The sequence below is a fragment of the Fistularia commersonii genome, chromosome 29, assembly GCF_037954325.1.
Source record: "Fistularia commersonii isolate RoL2024-O1a breed Wild chromosome 29, RoL_Fcom_v1.0, whole genome shotgun sequence".
Classification (NCBI taxonomy): domain Eukaryota; kingdom Metazoa; phylum Chordata; class Actinopteri; order Syngnathiformes; family Fistulariidae; genus Fistularia; species Fistularia commersonii.
Window position 1 is genome coordinate 5,843,114 of NC_141312.1, and position 27,983 is coordinate 5,871,096.

The 27,983-nt window shown below is 42.7% G+C and overlaps 2 protein-coding genes across 3 annotated transcripts; one reads left to right on the top strand and one right to left on the bottom strand.

Moving 5' to 3' along the window:
• Window positions 1-19: 19 nt before the first annotated feature.
• Window positions 20-24,297, top strand: taok1b (TAO kinase 1b). 2 transcript variants are annotated; one of them, XM_086176630.1, is made up of 21 exons: window positions 20-388; window positions 8,170-8,428; window positions 9,144-9,215; window positions 10,154-10,255; window positions 10,343-10,388; window positions 10,524-10,620; window positions 10,733-10,846; window positions 11,501-11,592; window positions 12,559-12,652; window positions 13,125-13,206; window positions 14,451-14,618; window positions 14,835-15,041; window positions 15,344-15,478; window positions 15,603-15,839; window positions 16,080-16,208; window positions 17,103-17,186; window positions 17,777-17,896; window positions 17,989-18,228; window positions 18,851-19,063; window positions 19,574-19,756; window positions 20,116-24,297. In XM_086176630.1, exons 2-21 carry the CDS (start codon window positions 8,297-8,299, stop codon window positions 20,614-20,616), a joined length of 3,048 nt encoding a protein of 1,015 aa, XP_086032756.1. In that variant the 5' UTR covers window positions 20-388; window positions 8,170-8,296; the 3' UTR covers window positions 20,617-24,297. The 2 variants fall into 2 exon arrangements, with proteins under 2 accessions (XP_086032756.1, XP_086032757.1); XM_086176631.1 differs by lacking the exon at window positions 20-388 and adding an exon at window positions 853-891.
• On the bottom strand, window positions 20,313-26,941 carry LOC147216779 (protein ABHD15). Its single transcript, XM_086176632.1, has 3 exons — window positions 26,080-26,941; window positions 25,720-25,949; window positions 20,313-25,554 (listed from the first exon to the last, which is right to left on the bottom strand). Exons 1-3 carry the CDS (start codon window positions 26,869-26,871, stop codon window positions 24,897-24,899), a joined length of 1,680 nt encoding a protein of 559 aa, XP_086032758.1. The 5' UTR covers window positions 26,872-26,941; the 3' UTR covers window positions 20,313-24,896.
• Window positions 26,942-27,983: the final 1,042 nt, after the last annotated feature.

Sequence of the window (27,983 nt, forward strand, 5' to 3'; positions counted from 1 at the left end):
GGTTATGTGGCCAGTAGCCTGCCTGCCAGTTCGTTATGACAGTTAATGCCCGACTGTCGTTAGCCCAGTCAGCTCGCCTCAAGATGGCATCAATCATTTCCGGCTGATATAGATAGAAAACAACGGCTATTGCTGAAGTGGGCATTTTAGCAGGTCCCGCGGCGTGTGTGAGACCGTCTTTATCGGGTTGGGCAAGTATACAGCTGTTGGAATAGCGAGTTAGCATCGCTAACCCTTTAGCTAGCGATATCCCCCACTTTGATTTCTCTGGGCTGCCCTGCGCTGCCTCCACGTTCTACTCAACCGATTTATCTGGCAAACCGAGTGTGACTGGATAAATCGGCTCATCATACGGACGTCTCATCCTATGCGGATTCATTTTGACCGGGTAAGTTGGCGGCTGACAGAAGCATTTCGCTAACGATTGATAGCTCGATTTTGTTCCCTGTCGCTAGCTACAGTGCTGCAGTGGAGCACGGTTGCAATGGATTGCAACATAGGTTAGCCAACTTCGCGAGCTAAGTCAGCTACATTCGTTGCTATTTGCTAGCTATCTGAAAGTTCTTGTCACAATTTGTACGGTCTGTGACATCGACAAGATTTGAGTTCGCTCTGTAGGACAGCTGCAGCCAGCCATGTTTTGGTGTGTTGACTTGTTAAGGTAACATATTGGCAAATAATGTTGACGTGTGGAGAGCATAGCTAGCAAGCTAAAACGTAAGCGATTAGGATTGTTGTGAATAATGGTAACAGATTGCTTTACCTAAAGCAGGGATAGCCAGCTACGTTGGCTTGCTAATCCGCTTTATGCAACTATCGTTACAAACAGTGCCACTCCCTCATTCTTGTTTTTGTCCACTGTGGCTGTCAGTGAAACTCCGCTCCGAAGGGGTATGTTTTCAAAGTTTGCTTATCTGCGAGAGCGGTGGTTAGTTTGTTGTGTGGCTGTAGGTGACATTGGTCGAGACTCTTTCCTGTGAATGTCGCACGTACATGTCCTGGCATCTTGTTTACAAACCACACTGGTTTGGGGAAGTCTGACATGTCCCTGCTTTCCAGTGCAACTGTCGAGTGTTAGAGACATAGCTCGCATCTATCGCCCGTTGATGGCTGTTATTGTGCACTGACGTGAGTCGCATTCCTCTGTTTTCACTGTTGATATTGCGTAACACCGACTATCACTCGGCAAGCCAGTCCCCCGCCGCCTTATCCGTGACTTCTCCGCTTAAAATGTGGATGACAAGCATTTAGCATGTTTGGAATATGGTTGAACCGCGCATTTCCATTGTCTCGGTAGTTGATCCACCCACACATTCTGTTTTGTACTCTCTCTTTGTCAAATAGCCTCTGCAGTATGAGTACTCCACCTGTTTTTCCTGGGGTCTGGTGATGAACACAATCCTTTTGCTTCAAAGGTTCCCGTGATCTGTTATTTATCCAATACTGTATTTCCTACCCTATTTTCTTCATCACCTGCCTCGATGGGTGTGCCGGTCATTTGACCATTTATGTATTTGCATGCCTGTCAGGACCCAAGTGTTTGCCCAAGCAGGAGCAGTTCTCCCATTTTGCTACTTTCAAGGACTTGTTGTTAATGAGATATAGAGCTGTGCTAGAAAACATCTGGTAAAAATATGTTGTGTTTTGTGTCAGTTATGTCAGGGGTACTGAATATGGACACAGTAGATAATAGTTTTAACTGCCTTCCAGGAAAAATGGATTAGAGATTGAAGCAAAGCCTGTCCTGCCTGCTAGTCTACCAACTTGATGACAGTCACCCACCAGTAGTGGCAAATAACCAAGTACATTTACTCAAGGAGTGTTCTTAAGCACACTTTAACAGTATTTGTGCTTTACTTGAGTATTTCAATTTAATGCTATTGAACTGAATACTCCCCCTTGAATCCCTGTCGGGGGGCTACTACTTCACCACGTTTGTTTGACAGCTTTCAATCGTCATCAGATTAAGGAAATTACACATTGAAACAAAGTTCTACATACAATCCTGTCATTCATTGGTCCAGGGGTTTAAAGGGGGACACCTAAAAGCACAATGTGTCCGTGTCCATATTTTTTGATGTTTGTGCACTGTCATCACCTCAGGCAAGAAGTTATTTTTCCGTGTGAACTTCTCAGGTGTTTTTTTAAATTTGTGACAGTAAATGTACAGACGAACCATACAGCTCAGCAACAATGTAAGCTTAAAGACTGTCTCTACAAAGTCCTTCAGCTGACACAGTCCCAAATCTTCAGAACAAAATTAGGTACATCAAAACCGAAGTGTTTTTTTTTCACCTTCTTTGATTTTTTTCTCTAAAACATCTGACTGATCAGGTGCCCTTGGTTAATAAAAATATATTAATGAGTTCAATTCAATCCACCTCCTATAAAGCTTTGACATGTGCTGTCTGCTTCATGATATATCAGGATTATACAGAGGAGCTAAATTAATACTTTATTAATGATACATTAACATTAATTTTTTTTAATTCAAATTGAGAAGCTCATTCCAAACTTTTGCTTTTAATAAGACATGCAAATTAGCAATGCTTGCAATCCTAGATGTATGTCATCTCTTTTTATTCAATAAAACAAGGCGCTTGTCCCTGTAAAATTAGCTCGTATTAAAACTTTTAACGGTACTGCATTTATCATCACTGAAGGATCTCTGCACCTCTTCCTCAGCTACTGCGGCACAGTTGGTTCCCTTTCAGTTCTGCCAGAGTTGAATATGCTATTTTTGAATAGCTTTATGGGAAACCACTACTGTTTTATTGCTATGGCACTTCTGTTTTCTTTAAAGAATAGTTATCCCAAAAATGAAGACTCAGACTCACCTCCATGTAGTGAAATGCTTTGGTAAGGGTTGCTCCTCCTGGAGTTTCATAGGAAAACAGCTTTGCACTTTCCCCTAAATGACTGAACAGAATGTCGCCCTATTTTCAAATGTAATAGAATGACCAGTAAAACATGAAATCCCTCTGCACTACTCATCTGGCATGAGCCAAGTGTCTGAAAGTCTAACATGTGCAGTTAACTTGAAAAGAGGGCATTTACATCATTTATTTTAGCAGAAAATGTCTAGTCTTGCTTCAAAGCTCCAGATGTGTGCACATTTACAGAAATGGTTAGTTCTCACTGAGAGGACTGAACCGGGTGCACTAGCTCACTTTTATTTATTCTTTTATATCAAACTTGTTTGGTTTTCAGAAATGGAAAACGTAAGGCAATATTGAATAAACGGCCCGCAGATGACATCACTTCAAAAGTTGGTGTGTCTCATGGCATATCCTAATAGTAGTATGAGTCAATGTTGTGCTTAAATGCATTCGGTCATGATATTTGAGTGACACTGTCACTGAATAGGGGACTCTGGCCTCATTCACAGCAAATACAGTATAGGGTGGGTAGGTTGATTCTCAAGCGATTGAGCATGCATACTGTGTAAGCTACTAACAAAACACAGATTCTAATTGGCAGTTATCATTTTAGTCAGCTTTAGATATGAACAGATGTATAATGTTCATCTTCTATCATATAATCACTGTTGTCTCTGTATGATATGACAAATTACCCATACTGGTTTAACTTGGAAAACTTAGTTTTTATATAGGGCTGAACCAACAACCGGAACGGCATGTACACCACATTTAATAACCTCTCGCCAAATCTTGCTCATGTCAATTGTTTGTGCTAGTGCCTTTCCCAACTGTTGATGAATTGCCTTTTTTAAACAGTACTTTGTTGTCTGCAATCTTTGAACCATTTCGCCTTGAGTGATGATGGGTCAAAATAAAATTTGATCAAACCTAAACAAATTCTGAAAAAAAGAAAATAAGAAATATTAATGAAACTGAATTTAGACGAATGCCTGACATAATGTTGACATTCATTTGAAGGCCTAACACCCAGCTCTCATTGTGTTTCTGTTGAAGGTGTCAAACAGCATTTGCCCATTTATATCCAGTTAAATTCTTTAGAGCAAACGTGGCTTCTTCTAAATTGTGAAGAGAATGGGTCGAGTGCTCTTAGATTTTGATCGCTTTGGTCCTCTTCTTTCACCATCAGTTCTACAGGGCCACAAATCATCCTGTTGTTGACATAGAACCCAGAGAGCTTTCATTCTTTGAGAGAGAGAGAGAGAGAGAGAGACTCAATCAGTTATCAGTCTAAGCAGCGGGATCACTTCGCTCTCCAATTGGGAGACAGAAACATGGTGTATGTGCCATCTGAACAGCAGCACACAAGTAGGTCATGAAATTAACATTGTCTCTGAACAGCTGGGATGTAGCAGTGCTTGTGTTGGGTGCTGGAATGTCAGAAAGAACCAACCCTGCTATTTTTCTCCCGACACAAAAATCCTCATTCATAAGCCTCCATGATGTAAGGATGGTTACCTCAATGTCCATGTTATTAATGTTGATGTTTTTGTAATATTTTAAGGACCAGCCCATTTAGCATAGCACATGGATACCATCATTTGAAACCGTGTTTTTTTCATGTCTGTGTTTCATAAACATGCATCACTCTGGCTCTCTGTGCATTTTTAGATTATTTAAAAGATATTGTTCATTGCACTGCATATTTACACTATACAGCTTTGTACACACACCTAAACAATTTAAAATTGTTGAGAATATAATTTTCAAGTGCTTTTTATCTTGCTTTATCAACTGAACACGTGTGTAAAGATGTGCAGCAACTCATTCTACATGTTATTTGTGTCTGATGTTTGATCTTTGTGGAGGAAAGTTACACCAGTCTTGAAAATTGATTATACTGGACCAAGTATCAGCTTTCTGTCAATGTTAACTGCGGCCACTGTCTCATTAATGATCATATTTGAGCTTTCTTATGTTCCCTGTTCGGTACAATCCTTCTCTTTGTGTTTAAGAAGCTGCCTGACTGATGCCAAGACGATGCCGAAATAGTGATCAATATAGTTGCTGGCTATTTCTTATCACCTTTCTTGCTTATTCTCTATTAAACCCCATGGCAAATTAGCTACTGCTTGCCCCTGTATTTGGTCGGTTGTTGGCTTTACACTGCAGAGGAAAATCAGTTCAATAATACATCAAGAAAACAGTTTCTGTAGCACTGAGGCAGAACAAGTTGTGTATTAATGATAACCAGTCCATGTCTCCCACATTTTGTCTTGTGACTTATTGTTCAGTCCTCTGATTTTTTTTTTTTTTTTTGTGTGCTGGTGCATTTGATTTAGAGAGAGAGGGATACACACCCTTTTTTCGTTTCAGTAGTATGAATTATCAATTATATAAGGAATATACACAGGTCATGTCAAGGATAGCTGTTTTTTCTCAATTCACAGCTGAAGGGAACATTTCATTATAATAAATCCAATTGCTGTAAAATCATTGTACCAAAAAAAATTAATGCAATTCTTTCTTACAGATCTTGGCTGATAAGTTCGCTTTTGAGTAAACATTGCAGATATTGTTTATTTTATTTATTTTTTTATTACATAACTTTGCAGCAGTGGCTAAATATTCCAACATTGATGTCACAACCTCAGTCCACCAAATATTAATGTTGAAATGATGATCAGGTATCTTCAACAAAGATTATTAACCTTTAGAATGTTCATATTTACCAAAGTATCTGCAGGTGCCAAAAAACTGTATTTTATTCCTTTTTTGCCTTGCATATCATTATTATTAGTACTATTATTTTTATTATTATTATGACAGCCACTTTGGCTTGATGTATATTATGAAAGGCAGGGTTTTGATATTTGTTTGGCACTTGGCACCATATCAACTGTAAGCATCTCCAGTAGTAAACTCACTTTAAGGAGTAGCTCTGTGCGTAGGCAGTGTGTCTCTCATAGAAACTGTGAGAAAGGGTGCGTATGTACCAGTGAATATAAAGGTTTGTTGTAATGTTAATATCTCTTAGCATGTCAGTACGGGTCGATTGCAATTTAGGTTTTCAGCCAAGCATGTATTGCGTTGATGTTTTTTATGTCTGTTTTTTTTTTTAAATCATATTGCTTGTTAGAGGTAATGCTCTTGAATTGTTTGAGTCCAGCAGCATCCACACAAGGTACATCTCCAGGCATGCTGTGAGCCGCAGATCTTTCTGCTGCAGTCTGAAATAAAACCGCTACGGATCAGATGAGTGACACCACCCCCGCACAGCAAACCTTTATGTGTGGAGTTTTGACTATTTATCATTGAATTAATGCAATACTAATAATGTTCATATTGAGTAGAGGTTTTGAAGTAACTGTAAGATAAACTTCATTGATCCCCATAGGGGAAATTCTTTTGTCACTGCAGCGTAACAGATTATTAGTGTCAAATAAATATGAGTATAGATATAAAAAGAGAGACAATTAGGAGACAATGTGAAAAACCAAAATGCATCCACAATATACAGCACAGAGAACCACAGCAATCGTAACAGCAATCAAACAACTATCAGGCTTGCTAATGCCATTTGTTTGAGTCATAGTTCAAATTGTGTGTTTTTTGTATCTGGTGACAGCCATCGTTGAATGTTGAAGGCCGTGCCACAGTAAACTGTTGGACCCACATCTAGTGTGACAGCATTTCAATGCCATTCAAATACCAGCTGTTACATAAAAAAAAATCACTACCTTGTATTCATGTCGGAACTTGCTTCAAGAACCGAATATTTATTGGGTTTTGTGTAATAGAAAAATTACTTTGGCGGGTCAAAAATATGTTTGCCCTGTGGATTTTATCGTCTAACAGTCCCCATGACCAGTGAGGTAAAAAGTTAATTTTGGACTCTGCTTATCTAATAATGCTGTAAGCATTAAAACAGAATGAGGCTATTGTGAGTGTTTGTCTACTAACGAGAATCCAACATAAAAAGTGTTCCCAGAAGCCACTTCTGGATTCCCTGAGTTGTTGTCCTTGAGAGTTTGTTGCCCTTGTTTTGTTATTAGTTCAACTCTTGTGCTTTTACCTAAGTTAGTTGGACGCTTTTCTGAGTATGAGGTCGCAGTTTACAACGTTGACCCAGCAGAGCATCTATGATCCGCAGGAGTCTCACCCGGTACTTGGCTCATTCAAAAGTGAATCCATGTACAGCATCGGCAATAGTTTTGTATCAGATAAAACTGAATTGTACGCAGTAGGATGCTGTGTTAGGTAATAGGCAGTTTTCCTGGTCACTCACAACATCACTGACACAACATCTTTGCCCAAGAGGTTCAGAGAAACAAATTTTACAGACGTCTGAAATGGTCCTCTACTGAATCTGCCTATGTTGTTCTAAAATAAAAATAAATAAATAAAAGGGTGTTGACATAACAGCGGTCCAAAATATTATTAAACCCTTTTCAACCCTTAAACAAACACTTTGATCGGAGCATCTACACTGTGACCCCTTTAAAGTTCTTTTTTTAAAATCATGGGAAATCATGGGATCTCTAACCACGGTTGAAATTGTAAATCTTCCTCCAAGAGCAAATTGATAGTGTAAGGTACAAAAACAATATGCACACACTCGCTGCTGGCAATATAGTAGCACCCCAACGTGCAAGTCCAATGGCTGCAAAAAATTAACAGCTCTAGTTTATAGTACATAAAATTTGACCTTCGGCCTGCTAATTGATCATCATAAAGAGCCCACCCCACATTATTCAGGGCCATGTAGTGAAACGGACATGAAATTGATTCCTAAGCTGGTGTAATTGCATTGCCTAGTCAGTGAAGTTGCTTACAGGTCTGCAATAACTGCTGAAGCCATCTAAAGTGATGTAGTTGTGATGACTCTGCAATGAGTGGTCCAGCACTTGGGGTGTGACCGTGAGCTAATCATCGCGTCAAAGCTGGAAAAGGGAACTTTTATGAAGAAACATTTTATGATTGTGTTCTGAAATCATTAAAAGGCTATAGTTTGGAGCAATATATCTTCCTCTGAATATGACAGTATTCAGTTTTTCCAATTTGTACTGTATATCATTCATATTGTGTTGTTATTCAAAGAATGTAAATATGATTTGTATGTGCTTTCACGTTTGTTTCACAAGATTTGCTTTCTTCCTCTACAGTGTTGGTACACTGACATTTGTTATTTACAGATTTTAAATAGATGTTTCCTCATGGTCGTTTATCTTGAAAGTTAACACTTGTCTCTCTTTGTTTCTTTTTCCCTTCATCCTATCTATCCTTTTAGGTGCCCATGTGGTGGTCATTTACACCCCTTTATTACTGCAGATGAGTCTTCAGCTGCTTTGGCGTAGCTCATCACCCACATTGTCCTGTCCCATTTGCGTGGGTGATAAGGGACTGCATTAACCAGCATGCCCTCCTCTGTAAGGGCAGGGAGCCTGAAGGATCCGGAGGTGGCCGAGCTTTTCTTCAAAGAAGACCCAGAGAAACTTTTCTCTGACCTCCGAGAGATTGGACATGGCAGCTTTGGCGCCGTCTACTTTGTATGGCAATTCTTTCTATAAAAGACTTAACCAATTGAAAGCATCTTTGTAGAGAACTGTTAAGTCAGGGGCTAAAGTCAGCTGAATGTTAGGATCCTACCTGCTCTGGGTTACATATGTTTCAGCCTAGCACAGCCTAGCCTGACTGCCAGACATATCTGCCGCATCATTTAATCTCTCCAACCTTCTTGCAATATCACGCCAGTCACAACCATTTATCTGGCTGGTTTGACCCAAGGACTTGTAAGAGTGGCTGCCATGTTGCACCTGATTTCATCTGATTAGTTATCCTAGGTTGAGCAACTTGTGTCCACGGCCGTGTTGTTCTTGTTTTGCTATGTTGCGGCCCTGTGGAAATCACACATGAAATGTGGTAGAGGAGACCCGATCAGTGTAGATCTGGTCTGTTTTTGCCAGGCCTTGCACAACCCTGTCCTGGAAATCAAGTCAGTAATGTGATTTAAATATATTTGTTTTGATAAGCTACTCTGTTTGTCTCCTAATAATACAGTACCAAAAAGGTATTGAATAAGTGTCTCAAGATTAATTTGGTCTTAAACCACACCCATCGCAGTGTGGTTTAAAAGACCACTTCCAGCCCAGATAGAAAGAACTCGGTCAAAAATACAATATCCTTAATGAGGAAAACGTAAATAGATATTATATTGAATGGTAGACTGAATTCTTCCCTGACAATGTGCTTTTTGCTTCTCAGGCACGAGATGTACGCACGAATGAGGTTGTGGCAATTAAAAAGATGTCTTATAGTGGAAAACAGTCTAATGAGGTGAGACAATTGAGACAAGCTTGATTATACTGAAATGATTCTTTGCAGCAAAAGATCCTGACACGTCTTTACTGGTAAGCATAAGTTTCACTCGGGTCAGGTTGTATATTGATTGACTAAACGTGGCGCTGAACAAGATTTTTTTTTTTTAACATAATGAACATTGTGGTTCAGATTTGCATCACCTACATCCAGTTATTTGCTATTATTGCACATCTTGGAAATTCTATAACCATTTCACTCCCACTTATATGATTCAGTTGTTCATGAGTCATTTTTAAAGTCATCACATATTCGCCAAAAAAGTCATTTAGAAACTGCTGAATATCAGTCATTACTGTGAAAATCTGTAAATCTACATCAGATGAATGACAAGTCAGTGAGGAATTATCAGAAGAAAATAGCATTGTCTTTTCAGAGGACATGTTTGTCTTTGTTGCAGATCATGTTTCCATTGCTTAGCATACGATATATACATTATATATATCTTGATATTATTGAAATATTTAAATATAGCTCTGGCTGCCAATTCAGTCCCCAGATCAGGTGGACACTTGGGCTAGGAAACAAGATGAAGCAGCACTTTCCCCTCTCTTATTATCACCAGGAGGCGCCCTTGAGCAAAGCCCTCAACCCTGACTGTTCCAGCCACTCAGTGGCGGCAGGTCATACAGGGTCGGGTTAGAGGCTTCCAGCTGTCATTGTGTGCAACGGTTACACAGCTTACCTTCAGTGAACCCCCCCCTGATTAGATTAAGATTCTTTAAGTGATGGTAAAAAGCTCCATATCATGGAGTGAACAACTTAGCCGCATTGTGTCCAGAATCTATATACTCTTAAGGTAATACTTTATTGATCCCCATAGGGGAAATTCTTTATGTGTGCACTTCAAACTCAAGCAATTCTCTGTGTGCTACATTTTTTTCTTGTCTCTCCAGAAATGGCAGGATATTATAAAGGAGGTTAAGTTTCTCCAAAGGATCCGGCACCCCAACAGTATAGAGTACAAAGGATGTTACCTTCGTGAACATACAGCATGGGTATGTCGTCTGCTCACACGCACGGTATCGAACTGTTACCTCCTACCATACAGGCTCATATGTTAATTTTGCACAATGTCTCTGTAGCTGGTGATGGAGTACTGTCTCGGCTCAGCCTCCGATCTCCTTGAAGGTGAGTATATGTCCTGTGTGGTGTTTGTTTTTTTTTTTTTATGTGTCCGCTCTCATGCTTTTTGAAGAGCTGCAATGGATCTGCAAATTTGAAAAAGGGAATTGCTCATTGTTTGTGTTTTGTTTTTCTCTTTAGTACATAAAAAGCCTCTACAAGAAGTAGAGATTGCTGCCATTACACATGGTGCTTTGCAGGGGCTGGCCTACCTCCATTCCCACAACATGATCCACAGGTGACTGGTTTTGGTTTTTTGTTTTTATAATTTCCTAACGTGATACACATGGTTTCTAAGATGTCTCATATCCGCCTGCCACAACTCGTTCCTATTTATAACTGTCTCTCAGAGATGTGAAGGCAGGCAACATCTTGCTGACTGAGCCAGGGCAGGTCAAGCTTGCAGACTTTGGCTCGGCCTCAATTGCCTCACCTGCCAACTCCTTTGTCGGAACACCATACTGGTTAGTAAAAAAAAAAAAAAATCAGACCCAAAAAATTGAAATTATCTTTTGTGGGTGTTTAAACTCAGCGGGTCTTGGGTTTCTCACACATCCTGCCAAATCGTGAGAGCATTTCTACCAGTATTCCATGCATGGAAATCATGAGGAAAATCAAGAGTAAAGCTAGATCCTCCACCTGCTAAAGTATTGAATATTTGAACCCTTTTTTTCTTTTCTCGTATAATTGCATTGATTTTTTTTTTTTTTCTTAAATTGCCCAGAAATATACCCCAAACCAAACATTTTGTTAAAATGTTCTAAAAACATAAAACTACAAATTAAACTGGATGGATGAAAATGCCTGCAAATTACATTAAAATATACCAAAACAATTGCAAATAAAGAATAAATTACCTCATTTTTTAACAGTGATGTTATTAATAGAAAGAGGAAATCTGAGGAGAAGATCATGTAATTGTTATTCCTTTCAGTTTCTATTGGGAAGTCATGAAAAACGCTCTCTCAGAAAGTGTGAGGAGCCCTGCATTCTATAAGTTAAGACATTACTGAGAACCTTGAAGGGTGTGAGGGGCTAAAAATGGCTTTTTGGAGGGGGCAGAGCGTCGTATGCTGCTTTTATAATATCTGTAACCCACCTATTGGTCTTCCATACAGGATGGCCCCTGAGGTGATTCTGGCAATGGACGAGGGCCAGTACGATGGGAAAGTGGATGTCTGGTCTTTAGGGATCACCTGTATAGAATTGGGTAAGTGAGCGTGAATCCTCATGTCTGAAACAAATGTAGGACAGAAAACCTTTCCATGCAAAGGCTGGCATTTATAAATATTGAAGTGTGTCGGAGCTCAATTCAAATTCCACACCTGGTCTCACTGAAGTGCCTGCAAATTTTGGGTCAGTGTGGACTTGCAGTGCAGCAGTTATTGTGTGGGAGACACGTTTCAAACACAATATTCTTCCAGGCATCTTAGTATGTCGAATCTGTCCAATAAACCAAGCTATTTCACTATTGATGGTTCTCTCATCTGTGTCAAAAAACTGCTCCTGCTACTCTGGTGAATTTGATCTTAAGAGATCCAAATGGTTGCAAACACATAAGAGGATGACTAGCATTGCAAATGCCATCCCTTAACCGGTCAAGTAGTTTAAAAGAAATGTGCTTAACCCCATGCAACACGAATTGAATTTTCTTCTGCATAGAGGTTTCTCATTGCTGGATTATTATTATAGCTTAAAAAAAAGTAAGAAGTTAAGCATCTACAAGTACAAACTGTAAGCATTTGCCATGGATATTTAGAAGCCATGATATAGAATTCTTCATTTTTCATTAATGAATCACCGGCCAAGCTGAATGACACTGAACAGTACCACAAAGCTATATTGGTCTTAAGTTAAAAATCAGTGGATTTGAGGGTGGCGGAAGAATATGAACTTTAGCACGATAATTTTTCCAAGTGCAGTTGTCTAATTTTCAACAAAATTGATCGTCCTCATTCATTTGCAACACAGCATTTCAATTTACTGGCACATTGTTTGCTAACTCAAGGGGCTAGATACGATGTCCCCTACCTAACTTCCTAACATTTCAGGGAACTTCAGTAAGATTTGTTTGATGAATGCAAATGGTTGGCATTGTCCTTTGACAAATACACGTGAGTGAACCTTTTGAGTTCGGAGTGGAACTACATAGTAATGGTTGTCACTTCTATTCTAGCGGAGAGGAAGCCTCCCTTGTTTAACATGAATGCAATGAGTGCCTTATACCACATAGCGCAGAATGAGAGTCCCACACTGCAATCTAGTGAATGGTGAGGTCACACACACACACACACACACACACACACACACATTATCTGTACATAAAGAATTTTTACTTCATCCCCATGTGGTTCTCATGTACTCTCTTTGATAACATCACCCAAAATGCACTAAGGTTGCAAAGATCCATCTAAAAACAAGAAAAGTATGTATTTTATAGACATGGATAAAAATCTCCTGTATAAATTTCTTGTGTACTGGTCAAATAATATTCTGTCTCTGTTTTAATAGTATTAATCTTTCTGTCTATTGTCCTCTTTATTTATAAATAGTTTGTATACACTATTTCTCACTGTCCTTTTCTGCTGTGTGTTTGAACAAGACGACAGGGACTACATACACAGAGGCATTTATGGGATATATCACAAAGTAGTATCTGCCATCATATAATGTGTTGTATTTTTGTATTACCTTGTAGTTGTTTTTTTCAATTCTGTGCTTAATTTAATTTGTTTCATTCAGGACTGATTACTTCAGAAACTTCATCGATTCTTGCCTTCAGAAAATCCCCCAGGACAGACCACACTCCGATGACATGCTTGGTGTAAGTGCGCGCGCGCTCACACACACTCACACACACACACACACACACATACACACACCCACATACATACATACAAACATACAAACAACAATCATTAACAACACACTAACAACACAGGGGCAGTGTGTTAAGATGGAGATTTACGACCCCCCTGTTAACAAATCTCTATGATGTTTGCACTCTGTTCTGTTCCCATAAGCTTCTATTTTGATCCATTAATCCTCTACTTCCTTCTACACACACACACACAACCAGAATTTGAAGTGTGGAAACACATACACATCCCTGTTTTGTAGATGGAAGACAGATGTAATTACTGTATAGATGTGATTTCTGCTCCTAACTTTTAAGTAACCGAGCAGCTGTCACTTAGCCCACTAATGGACTAATGGAAGTTGTCCTTTGGGTACGGCGGCAGCGCACACAACATCCTTCTTTTTATAGACTTGAACTATTCTTCTCCTTTTCAACACATTAAATTAATTTCTGCCTATCCTCCTTATTTTGCCTTTCAACTTCACCCTCCATAAAACGGATAGGTCTTCTAATCTCTGTGCAGGGATCATCCTCTAGTCATCAACTTTGGGTTTTATTTTCTTTTTAAAGTTTTACTTGTTGATAGATTACTTCAAGTCGACATATCCATGCTGATATTTGGCCATCATACTCTTTTCATTAAAGTGCATTTATGCACATATAATTGACTATCGCAAGGACCAGTGTTAGTCACACTTGCATTAAAAAATATGGCAATTTAGGTTCTGTAATTTATGTCCTTGGAAAGGCAATTATCTTCTCTTACTATCAGAATCACAATAAACTGCAGAATTTCCAAATTAGATGCTTTTTTTCCATTTAGTGTATGAAACAGCAAGCATTGTGTCATCTGTTGCACCAAATCCTGTGTCGGTTGAATCGTTACAGCCCTCGTCATCCCACACATTTTGTTGACAATAGAGTTTGCCATTTCTGATTCCTTTGCTCTGCTGAAGCATCGGGTAATTTTAGCTCGTTACTTTTGGTTTGACTCCAGACAAAATTGCTCGACACGATTTGCGTCACACGTAAACTGTTCTAAAAAGCTGTCCGACTTATGTCACTCGTTAACTTTTCTGAAAAGCCGTCATGATTTTCCTTGGTGTATTAATGGTTAAAATTGGACTACACTGCTGGACATAAATTGCATTGTATAGCTGTCCTCTTTGAAGCATTTCCAATCTTTTCCGTCTTATTGTCCTCTTTAGCATGCTTTTCTGCAGCGAGAAAGACCCGACTCTGTGCTGATGGACCTAATACAGAGGACCAAGGATGCAGTGCGAGAGCTGGACAACCTGCAGTACCGCAAGATGAAGAAGATTCTTCTTCAGGAAGCCCACAATGGACCCACTGCGGAAGCCCAGGATTGTGATGAGGTCTGTGATGTATTTCAGTTTTTTCCTACCCAAAATCAAGAACTGTGCACAGATATCCATTTTCCACCGGCATGAAATGCTGCAGGGCAGAAGAAATAACCAGGAATGCATTGGTTTGCGTCTGTCTTTGTCCGCTGTGTCTCTTGGTCTTCTTGTCTCTCTCTCTGGCACATTCTCTCTCTCTGTCCCTCGCTGCGTGTGAATTCTTGCTTCCAGGAGCTGGAGCCGGGTGGAGGTCGCACCGGAACAGTGAACAGTGTCGGCAGCAATCAGTCCATTCCCAGCATGTCTATCAGTGCCAGCTCCCAGAGCAGCTCTGTCAACAGTTTGAACGAGGCAGCCCAGGACAGCCGCAGCGAGTTGGACCTGATGGAGGGAGACCACACGGTCATGTCCAATAGCTCTGTCATACACCTCAAACCGGTGGGTGATGTGACGCAGAACTCTCTTTTTTAGTTGCATTCATTGTAACTGTTGCACCAACAGCCCCGACAAAGCGAGTCGACAGTTACTCAAGTTAACTTTTCCATGTTCGCTTGTATGGCTTGGTAAATGAGTGCAACTTCTACATGATGCATTAGTCCTCCAGAGCTGCACTGAGATGCCCAAGCTCAAGTGGCTGCAGTGTGGGATTTTCGGGATAGCAGAAAATCCGGAGGTTTCATTTCTTTTACCAGCATTGATATTTTTGCTTCGTTTTTTTTTTTGCCGCCATTGTTCTTCAGGAAGAAGAAGAGACTTTGTCTGGGGAGCAGGCAGCCAGCAGTGAACCCTTGGAGCCCCAGACAACTCCAGCCCAGGCCCCGAGGAAACACTACCGCAACAGAGAGCACTTTGCCACCATTCGCACAGCGTCACTTGTAAGACTCCGCTGGCTCACGCTTATTTCCTGCCTGTCTGGCATCCCCGAGAGCAATCATCACTGCCAAGGTAGTCCTTTCTGAACAATGGACAGCGCTGATCCTATTTTCCGCAATCTTACAGGTGACCCGAGAGATGCAAGAGCACGAGCAGGACTCTGAGCTGCGGGAGCAGATGTCGGGGTACAAACGCATGAGGAGGCAACATCAGAAGCATCTGATGGCCCTTGAAAACAAGTTGAAAGGGGAGATGGACGAGCACAGGCTCAGGTTGGACAAAGAGCTGGAGAGTCAGAGGAACAACTTCACCCAAGAGATGGAAAAGCTACTCAAAAAACACCAGGCCGCTCTTGAGAAAGATGTACGTTTACGCAGAAATAATATAGACAATTGTAATAGAATAAGCTCTCCACATGAGTACAGGATAGCTTTAAAGCCTTCCATTTATTGTTTATTGTCTGCAGATGTAGCAGTTAAGATTAGTTATACACCTGACAGATTAATACTGTGTACTTGGACTTTCCGCCATTTCCGATTTTATTTCAGACTCGCGTAACCAAACGACATGCTAATTTACCGATGAACAAAAATCTGTTTTTAGCTGAAGACGTTCGCCAACGATGAGAAGAAGTTCCAGCAACACATCCAGGTGCAGCAGAAGAAGGAGCTCAGCAGCTTCCTGGAGTCGCAGAAGCGGGAGTATAAACTTCGCAAGGAGCAGCTCAAAGAGGTGGAACACCTGAACCACACATGCATACGTGTATGAGTGAATCTCCATGACAATGGCCTTCAATAAAAATGTTCCCTTGGCCTGGATGATCACATATCAGATCATCTTAATCAGCCTGGTAGTTTCTTAGAATTTTTTTTTTTTTTTGACTGAGTGATCCTCTGCAGCGCTGTGGAAGGCAGCACCCCACCTGTTGTAGAAGAACATCATGGAAGTAATTATAATTATAATTTATATTTTATTAGTCCCTCGTGGGTAAGTTCCTTCTCTGCATTTAACCCATCATGGATTAACCATGACCTGTTGGCTGCCATCGTATAAGCATAATTCTTTTTGTGTGCTGAATGCCAAGACTTGTGCATTTAAGTTCACAATTTTGTTGTAAATGATATCTTTTTTTGTTTTTCCCCAATCTAAGTTGTTGCTAGTTTTTTTGTTAATTATGTGAACAGATGTGCATTTTTTGCACTTACTTTTAAGTTCATAATGTTATTGCGAGATAAGTTTTGCATCATTTATGCACGTAATTGGTTATGGGGGAAAAGAAATAAAACTACATGTGATTTGGTTTTAACCAGAATTTGGATTGACTCCCAGTCTAATCCTGCATTGGAAGGCTGCCCAAGTAGAACCTATTGCTCCTCTACGTTACAGCAACAATAACCTGTATATAGTGATACTTTATGTGTTTTAAACAGACATTTATTCAACTCTTCGACCACCTCCGCTGCCAGTTAGGAGGTTATTATCGTGCACTTTATACAGAGATCATTATATTTTAACTTTGAAATTACTGTGTGGAGAGAAAGGTACCCTTAGCTATGATTTGAATAAACATCAGCAGTGACGGAGTGAAATGAACCTAATCATCACCTATTTGTAAACTTTCGGCAGGAACTGAGCGAGAACCAGTCGACTCCAAAGAAAGAGAAGCAGGAGTGGTTGTCAAAGCAGAAGGAGAACATCCAACACTTCCAGGTCAGGGGTTCTAGGATAACACGTGCACACCAGTTACACTAAGTGGTGACTCGAGATAAAGTTCTATACAGGGGTCTTTGACTTGTGTTAGAATTTCGTTCACACAACGTGATGTAACTCGATTTTCACCTTAAGTCTGAACTCGCATAGGCACTATACATAACTACCTATATCACTCACCTACACTAACACGGTGGTTAAGTCACAGAGATGATAGAAGGTGTTAGAGGTACCTGGGCAGGTGACTTTGGAGAGTCAAATGTAAGCAAAACCGTTTTCCGCGTATAGCGCCCCATGATGACTTTTGTTCGCTCCGCTCGCCAACTAGCTCCTGCGCGAAAATTTGTTTTAATGTCGCAAAAGCGGTTCTTCAGAATTATGGAACAAGACTTCCTTAATAAATTTATGATGGGAGATGGCGACATAACCGCATAAGGCCATAGGTTGCAGACGTTGTAAACCAAGGACTGGCTTTAGTTATTGGAATTCCTTACACTAACTGTTTTTTTTTTGCCTTCCACCTACCCAAACACTTCATGATGAATTTAGAATTTGTCTGTTCATTAACACTTCACACGTCCCATTCCCAGGCGGAAGAGGAGGCCAACTTGCTGAGGAGGCAGAGACAGTACCTGGAACTCGAGTGTCGAAGGTTCAAACGCAGGATCCTAATGACCAGACACAATGTAGAACAGGATCTGGCCAGAGAGGTACTCTTGAACTATCGTCTGCCACCGCTCCCTCAAAATTATTTAATCAGAGGTTTTCTGATTCCACTTAATCCGCACATCAATGTTGCCAGGAGCTGAACAAACGGCAGACACAGAAGGACCTGGAGCACGCCATGTTGCTCAGGCATCACGAGTCGATGCAAGAACTAGAGTTCCGACATCTAGGGACCATCCAGAAGGCGCGTACGGAACTGATCCGGACCCAGCACCAGACGGAGCTCACCAATCAGCTGGAGTACAACAAGAGGAGGGAGAGGGAGCTGAGGCGCAAACATGTCATGGAGGTCAGACAGCAGCCCAAGAGCCTCAAGGTAGGTAGACTCCTCATTTTTTACCCCTGTAACAACATTCAAGGAGCACATAAATCAGAAAATCAAAAAACTGATGGAGAAATGTGGGGAAAAAATGTTATTTATTGATTGATCATAATGTGCTTTATGAAACCATTTGTCAAACGCACAACACATACTGAGTGAGTCATCCCTAGAACAAGCAGAAGGTAAATCCCTCGTCTGTGCATGAAAAATCTAAATGAAGTTGTTTACTCAAGTAAACTACAGGACAGCATCACTGATCTGAATCTTTTCTAAACGTGCGTCATTTTGTTTTCTTTTTCTCAACAATTTTCTGTAAAACGTTATTTCAGATGAGTTTTCAAGGGTGACTTATTGCAAAGCATGTCCCGACAAGTGTCTCGCTCTTAATTTTGAGAGTGTGAATGGGTGCAAAAAGACAAAAGTGCTATCAAACTAGCAACATTGTGTTTCATATGGAAAGAGTTTCAAGAACAAACTTGGTGCATATTACCTGATAATGATCCCTGTGTGGGAAGTAGACAATTAAAACCTATTAGAGTTTTTAATATTAAACAACGGTATTTGTACACTGGTACTGTAGTTGAGCCTCTCATCTACTCAACACTATTGTCTTCAGTCCAAGGAGCTCCAGATTAAGAAGCAGTTCCAGGAGACTTGTAAAACCCAGACCAGGCAGTACAAAGCCCTCAGGAACCATCTGCTGGAGACCACGCCAAAGTCCGACCACAAGGCTGTGCTGAAGAGACTGAAGGAGGAGCAGACCAGGAAGCTGGCCATCCTGGCTGAGCAGTATGACCATTCCATCAATGAAATGCTCTCCACGCAGGCTGTGAGTACATGAGGAAAACCGACAGAGAAGTCCGGAGAGTTTGGACATTTTATCATCAATACTGTTTCCGGATCGGAATAGAAATTGATGTCAACTTGCATTGGGAGTGGAGGCTGATAATTATTAGTCCTGTGTGACCCATTCCACCATCAACACCACCACCTTCTAGTTTTTCAGTGGAAAAAAAGTACTTTTTTTTTCTGATCAAATAATAGAAGGGCTTTGCTCTAGTCATTTATGCTTTTATCTTACAATTGTCTGACTCCTTCTTGTCTGGCTGTCTTTCGGTTTTGCTGTCCTGGGGTCTCGGATGAATGATTTTTTTAATGATCTCGTTCAGCAGATAAGGTCCCAATGTCAGTGTGGCTGTATGAAGATCACTGACAGTTATGAGGGACAAAAATGAATTATTCTTTCTTGATGTCTTCCAGACAAAAACAGATGCCATGTTGCATTAAAAGATGTCGTTTTTTTCCTTTTTTTTCTTCTTGTTTTACCGCCTGCCTTCAGCTGAGGTTAGACGAGGCTCAGGAGGGGGAGTGTCAGGTTCTGAGGATGCAGCTGCAGCAGGAGCTGGAGCTGCTCAACGCCTACCAGAGCAAGATCAAGATGCAGACAGACGCTCAGCATGACAAGGAGCGGAGGGAGCTCGAGCAGAGGGTCTCTCTGCGAAGGGCTCTGCTGGAGCAGAAAGTAAGTCACCGCTCGTACCTTTTTTCTTGCAGGAACAGAACGTATGAGTAATTGGCCACCCGCTGATTTTCTGTCTTTGCTTTGGTGTGTTTTTTACACCAAAGCCAAAGTTAAGTTTTGTTTCAGTTTTGCCCGATTGATCTGTATGTTCGACTTGTATTTGCACTGAAATATCCTGCAATCTTACAAATGATCACAATTGTCTTACATGTTATTTGGGATCTGTGTACACATGACTAGTTTTGTTGGGTTTCTTAAACATGTTTAAGACGCTGTGTTTTTACTGCCTGTGAGTGGCAAAGTAATGCCCTTATCTTTCATTTTGCACTTACCAGCTTGCGGTCTGTCTCCCCCCCCAGATTGAGGAGGAAATGCTGGCCCTGCAGAATGAGCGCTTGGAGCGAATCCGCTCCCTGCTGGAGCGCCAGGCCCGAGAGATCGAGGCTTTTGACTCGGAGTCCATGCGGCTGGGATTCAGCAACATGGTGCTCAGCAACCTGGCTCCCGATTCCCAGGGGGGCTGGGGGGGAGGAGGAGGCGGCGGCCAAGGTGCTCAGGGGGGCGGCCACTGGCCTGGAGGAGGTGGAGGAGGCGGCCACCATAGTCATCACCACCAGGGGGGCTCCAGCTCACAGCAGCCTTGGGGTCACCCCATGCTGGCTGGGGGCCCGCCGCCTTGGAGCCTCCATCACCCTGGAGGAGGGAGTCAGAGGGGGAGCGGGGGAGGCGCAGGAGGGGTGAGGAACAGCCCACAGGCTATGAGGAGGACGTCATCAGGGGGGAGGAGTGAACAGGGCATGAGCAGGAGCGCCAGCATCACCTCTCAAATCTCCAATGGGTCCCACCTGTCATACACCTAGATTACACACACACACACACACACACACACACACACACACACACACACAGCTCTTGTCTTAACATTGAATAGTTGTGTGTTAAGGTGTGTCCACACACACCATGCATGCACCACACATGTGAAAAACACTCTGCACAGTGCTGGGACCTGGTTTTCTCAGCCCAGTTCCTCCCGTCACCACTCCTCTCTCACACACAGTTGTAACCGCTAGCAGGAAGCCATGGAAACCCAAAAGCCCAGATATGGGTCCAGGATGGCTGCGGCCATCCCAGAGTGCAATAGTGTCATGTTACTGGAGCTTACAGTGCTTTTTTGCCACTTTAGTCTCTATTGCCATAATCCCCGAGTACTATATCCAAACCGTATCTATATTAAAGACGTCCCTGTTTGCAGTATGTTTGTGATGAGCGTTTTGGGGCTAGCGCAGACAATTCACCTCAATAAGGTGGTTTTTGATAGTTTGCCTCCAGCGGGTAGTTTTTTGAAATAACCTTGTGCAAATAAGGAAATGGTCCAAGCGCTCGCAGCTCAAGCTTTGAGTCTAGGCAAAGAGCAACAGAGAGGTTTGAGATTATTTGTTGTGTGCGGTCGCTGGTAAATATAAAGGCAGGGAGTAATGTCTGGTTTAAGAACGAAATAGGAGGCAGGTTTTTTTTCCGCAGGATTTGAGTGCCAAGGTTCATGTACGTTAGCGAAAAGTGGTAGTGCAGTGGCAGCTAAGGTGTAGCAGTCCGATCGCAGTCTTTTGTTTTGGCCTCCACCTGCGCCCGGCAGCGCTTGTCAGCCAAGTTGTTGAGCTTAGTCGGACCCACAACCTTTGCGCTTTGAGTCCGCAGTGAACATGTTTCCTGTACATTCTTGTATGCTTTCAGAGGCTGCAAAGATTCTACGCGTAAAGGCACCAGAATCCGATTTGCCATTACGCCTTATCACGCCAACTGCTCTGTGTCATGAGAGATTGTGCCAGACGGACGTGTGTAAGTCCAGGCAAAACTTTTTTTTTTTAAGAGGCCAAACATGCTTGGTCGTAGCCGGATCTGAGGAGAGGAGCGCTTCTTCATCTGTACTGCTTTTGGGTTTCCACAGGCTCCTGCCCTTTCAACAACACCTGTCCCGTGCAAGGATACGAATCTAGACCCCCGCTGACAGTGATGGGCTTTCAGCAGCGCTAACCTTTTACTTGATCAGTTTCTCGCTGGTGCTCAGTCTTCACTCGTTTGCTACAATCTCCCGGTCCAAGCCGGGACCTTTTTAGAGAATGTGGTGCGATATCCAGTAGAGCGTGCTCTCGAGCGAATCCCGTCGACTCCCGCCTGTCGGCCTACCTCAAGAACACGGAAGGAGCACCTCTGCCCGAGGCCGGCCTGACCTGACCTGGCAGTGAGTCCACATTGGCACAGGCCGTAACCTCCTGTAAATTGTCATCACACATACCGAAACCACACACACACATGCGTGTTTATTTTCCGATTCAAATTCTCATTTAAACTGTATGCCCCTTTGTCATCGGATGCATGCGCCACGGGGAATTTTTGTGATCTTAAAAAAAAAAAAAAAAAAAAAGATAGGATCAGGGGCACGAACATTTGATTTCTCTTAAAATGACACGTGTCCGTATAAGCTGGCTTTACATGAGCCACATGTTCAGCGGGAGGGAAAACGCACGCTACCACAGCTTCTGTTTGTTTATCCAAGCAAACACTGTGGAGACACTCACGTGATAACTATTAAAAGAAAAAGAAAAAAAGAAAAAGGAAAAAAAAAATAGGGTTAGGATTGAAAGTGAGCGAACACAGAGCCCGAGGAGGAGCTCCTCACCCTCCGCCAGTTGGTGTCTGCTGAATGTCTCAGTGGTTGGATTGGTGATGATGCTGTGATCTCCGCTGCCATGCCCCTGCAACCTCTCCCGGTCTGACACCCCGCTCTGTCTCACCCCCTAGTGACCCCGGTGTCATGTTCTGACCACAAATCTCCCCGCCTCCCTCCAGCGCCAATTCCCCCTCCCCCTCCCCGAGCCTGATGTGGTCAAATCCCACCCCCCACCCTCCCACCCCCCGTCTGTTGGTGAAGAGCTCTTCAATCAAGTGAAAGAAAAGCTAAATATTTGCCATATATGTATTATTAAATCTATAAAGCAAAGGATTATAGAGTGATATCGAGATGGACATTTTATGTTGAAATGCAGAGATTATGCATCGTTATGGTTTTCCGAGGTGTAATGTACAGAAAATCTGTTAATATTGTATATTTTGAATTAGAAGATGGAAATCTAATCAAACAAGACAAACAAAATTGTTGTAATGTAAACAGTGATGTGGTTTATAGAGCGGCGGCGTTCCAGTGATTTGCAGGCGCGCGGTTTCCTGTCTTCCTTGCAGCTGCGAGGTCCGAACCCGTCGTCAACGGTAACGCAACCGTAGGTCAGAGTGTGGTAAGTAAGTGGTGACTTTTTCATTTAATGCTGAATGGGGATGGTTTTGCACATACAGTAATTTGAAACCTAGCTAAGTTTTGCCTTTGCTTCAGCATGGGCTATATTTTACTAACTTTATTGCTGCCCGTGCTAGAAGGTTCGGTCCGCTCACCTGGGGACGTTCATGTTTTCAATTTGACCTTCGGATGCAAAGTCAGGATTGTCGTAAGGAAAGACAAGAGTTTAAAATTCTCCAATGTTTGGCTTGGTAAATAATATTTAGTGAACTCCACCTGTCAAGGTCTCAGAATTCTAAGTCAAAACTGTAAAAAGGATTCGTGGGCTCCACCTATCAGGTCTACTTTCTAAAAGATGCTTTTTTTTTTTTTTTTTTTTTCTCGGTTTTTGTTTTGGGTACACACACACCTTTCATTCTGCACTTGAGTATTTGCCTTTTTTTTGTTTGTTTGTTTATTTAAGCCTCGCCAGCCTGCAGTCAGAATTCTGCTTTTAGTCTGTTTTTCTTCACTCAGCTCCAAATACATTAAAGAAACAAAACAAGCAACAAAAAAACCTAGAACGTGGTGGACCCACTTCTCTCCTCCAACCAGTATGCCATCGCACCCACGAAATTTTATCAAACCCTTCTTAATTTGCGTCTCTCTCGTGTTTTATTTCCTTTTTCGCGCTAGAAAGGATGTTTGTTTTTTTAATTTCTTAACGGCGTCTGCAGAGGGCCAAATCCGTGATGGATTTCTGTAGTTCTTCTCTTGTGTTTACTAGAACCCCCGGTGTTTGGCGAGGCAGTCGGGTCAGAGTCTAACTCTAGACTTTGCTCACTCTGAACTGGATCATTTGCACTGATTGCACAAGTGATTTACCAGATTATAATCTACTGTGATCTCCCTCAGATGGCTGCCATTGGCTGATAGGAGGTGGGGGGCGGGGTTTAGGTCTGTACAGTCTGTTTATCAGTATTCCTTTTTATCTCTCCTGTCATTCGGTGGATCTTGCTGTTTTATTCTCCCTGGTCCAGAGACCTGTATTAAACTGTATGAAATTGTATAGATTGTGCAAAAGTTGAATGTCACATAGAAGAGAAAAGCTATTCCGTACAGATGACAAAGTGATTTAAAATGTATAAAAGAAATTGAGAAACAAAGTTTAGGGGATAAATGTAATATTTTGTTTGTAATTACTATTTTTTGTTGAAAGAGGGCTACTGGATTAAAAAAAAAAAATCATCTGTAATAAAATAATTTTAATATTTTTTTTGTCCCTTGGTGCTTTTGTGCTTGTGTGTCAGCCATTATGTTTTGTCAACTGGATATTCACAAATGTGCTCAAAATAGATGTATTTTAAGTTGCATGGAGTACAACGGTGCAAGACCCTTATACCCTTGCAAACCTGAAAAGCCTTCCGGTTGTAGAAAACAAATGAAAACAGTAAAAACCCAAATCTCCTTTTTCTGCCATCACGCAGAATTTGTAAGAATTTGCATCTTTGTGTTTTTAATTTCTTGAAATTAACCTTGATATATGAATTTTTAATTGTTTAAGACTGTTTTGTTTTTCATAAATTCTAAAAAATTCAAGGAACGACATATGTCAAGAGACTCCCGATTTATAAAGCAAAAAAAAAACACTTTTTGTGCAAGAAATTACTTGAGTAAGCAATAGCCTTGAATTGGGCAAACTTTTCCAATCAGAAAAGAAAAAAAATTGATACATTTCCAAAAAATCAGCAAGATTTTTTTTTTTAAATAATGCAAATATTTGCAAGTATATTACAGTAGTACTTGTCAGAAAATCATTTCCTCTGATTCGGTTTGGATAAGTCCAGGTGCAGTGGAGGAGGTGCTGCACCCTCAGCGGGTGTAGGACCTCTTCCAGGAGAAGTTCCCCTCCTCTGTCTCCACGCTGCTCCGCTCAGATGTTTGAGGCCTGGATCTCCTCATCATGCTGGCCCTCCTCCTGCGAAGGAGGGACAAGTTGTTGGCCCTGCTCCTCAGCCCGGCCTGATGTTCTCCTGCAGGAGCGGCCTGGCCTGCGCCTTGCCTCTCCTCCCTGTCGAGGAAGTCCGCCACCACGCTGAAGTACTCCAGGACAACCACATGACTCCAGTTCCTTCCATGTTGTTGCTCCTTGTCCTCCACGTCTTGCAGAGGGAAGCCGCAGTGCCCTCCGGTGTCTGTCAGCACCAGCAGGAAGAAGGGATTTTTCCAGAAGAGGGGGAGAGGGATGGAGGAGGCAGGCGGAAGTAGAGGGTCATCGCGGCTGAGGATGCAGAGGACGGGGACCGCCACCTCATCCGCATCCCGCAGGGGTTCATTCCTCTCCCAGTAGCTCTTCCAGTCCGGCGAAGACCGATCACCCACGGGGGAAGTCTGTGGGAGGTTCTGGCGGCGGGGTTGTCCTTGAAGAGGCTGAGATGAGGAGCAGAAAAGTGTCTCCTCGAAGTCCTTGAGAGATGAAGAGCGCAGGGCCGTGTCCACGGCGAGCAGCGGGCGCAAGGAGCTGGCATATCTTAACGATTAAAGGGGGAAAAAATCTTTATTTCCCTTTCCATATTTTTTAATCTCAATTTATTTTTCGTTATTCAAATAGAATTAACTGTCTGATTATTCAAATTAATTAATCGATTAATCAACTGGTCGAGTTAATTAATCAGAAAATTCATGTTACTCTAACCGGCTCAGCTGCAGTTTCCGGTGGAACAGCGCCCCCCAGTGGTAGAGAGGCGGTATTGCGGTTTCGAACCAGCGCTGCGCCAGGAGCACAGGTGAGATGGAGGCGGCGGCAGTCAGGCGGCTGCTGGAGCCGCTTTCCCCCAGGTAGGAGAGCAGGAGCCCGGAGCCGGAGCCCTCGCTCACCGCCACCAGCTTGGAAGACGGGTGGCAGCTGTGCACGTAAGCAACCGCCTGAAAAGAAGCGAGGGTAAGGCGAATATTATTAGTAAAGGCAAATATTTGCAAGGAATCTACCATTTTTGCTTTTGTTATTTCCTTGAACTGACTTAAACCTTCTTAGCAGTTCTGTGGATTGTTTAACCTGCTCAAGGTCAGCTGGGTCTCCAAACTCAGTGAGCCGCGGGGTGGTCAGCGGGCACCCGGCAGTGCCCCGAGGGTGGAAAACCACCACGTAGAAGCCTCTTTGCCGGGCTAGGCGGCACAGATCCCTCAGATGCGGCGTGACGCCTCCCCAGGACTGCGGGATGAGCAGGAGCACCGGAGGCGACGGGCCGAAGCAGCCCGACGCTCGTCCCTGTGGCTGATGCTCCTTCCTCCAGTCCCTCCTCGCACCCGCCTCGCCGGGCCTCGTCCCGACAACCCAGTCCAGAGCCACCACCCCCCCGTCCCTGAGCAGCAGGTGGTCCCGAGCGAACTGTAACGCGTCTCCTCGTCCTCCGCACAGCAGGCCGGACAGAGTCTGGAGGTGGGGGTCTCCCCCGGGCCAGGCGGAGAGCCTGGGCTCGGCCAGGGAGCCGCAGTTCTGCAGCAGATATCCGGAAAGAGCCGTGGGTTTGCAGATCAGTTGGATCCCGTTTGACCTTTGACACCCGGAAGAAACACCTGTCCCCGACCACCCGGCCTCATCGGTTTCCCCGCGCGGGCGTAAAGGCAGGCGCAGGATCAGACACGTCACGACCCACAGCGTCCATCCCACCGCCCTGGCAGCCTCCGTCGCCCAGCAACGCAGTCTGGACCAGCGGTTCGCCAGAGAGATCAGCAGGACAAACGTGGACGGGAGCAAACAGAAGACAAATTCCACGACGGTGGGCGCCATCGGCGAAGACAGGACGTCTTTCCGAGACGAACTTGAGTTTGCCGTCTTTTCCTCCATCTCGGCGCGTCAACCCATATCTCGCGTCTTCTGGAACTATTTTTTCAACGAGCCCAAGAAAAATAAAGAGGCAATGTAAACTGTACACCAGCGCTCCGCCCCCCTCCGCCCTCAATAAATCATTGACTGCAAGCCCAGGGCACACACACACACACACACACACACACACACACACACACAGCCCCGTAAATCCCAGCCATCAAACGGCGAGGTGATTAAAATATTTGACCTTGTTTTGGCATTGTCATTGTTGTAATAGCTGTGTAATGACAAGTGAATTACTCATAAACGTCTCCCTCGCACGGAAAGTCGCGCTCTCGCCGTCACAAATTCACGGCTACAAACCGGCATCAAGCTCGTAACACTCAGGGACGGCTCTAAATGGGTTCATCACACCGAATGAGATGCAGTCTAAACAATACTGGCTGAAACTGGTAACGTGAATGAAAGATTAAAAGGGCGGGACATATTATCTCCGTCCTGAATCCAGTCACTGACCTATATTGACCTTAACTTGTCAACACTACATCATTCAGAGTACTTTATTTCCCGCACACACTGAGCATCAGCGGTGTAGTTATGTTCTCCTCAAGAAGCCATGGTTTTTACCACCTCTGGTAATTAAATTATCGCTCGTTTGGGATTTTTGGACTTGTAATTTCATAACACTGATTTTTAAAGCAGCCAGTCTGCCCACCCCCAACCCCCCGTCATCAAATATTTGATTTTCTTCCCGTGGCCGCTGTTGAATGTTTGCGACTAATATTAGTCCAGACTTTGTCACCGGGTTCTGGGCTGTTTTGCAGGAAATACGCAAATTGGCATTTATATTCAAATTCGACATGCATTTCAGGGAAAACAAAATACTCGGTTTCACATAAATAGCTCTTGGCACGTAGAAACGAAAGTGAAACAATTATTGACAATATAAAAATGTGTTTGTAAATGTAATTAATAATCTATAAATGTAAGAACTAGGCCATCTGTGGTTATAGTACCATTGTTAACTAGTTATACCCTAATCTGTAATTATTAAATAATTGGCTTCTGCTTGCCAGGATCATCTCCAGGATTCTCACGTGCATCAACCAAGTCGGGTGTAACATTTTAGT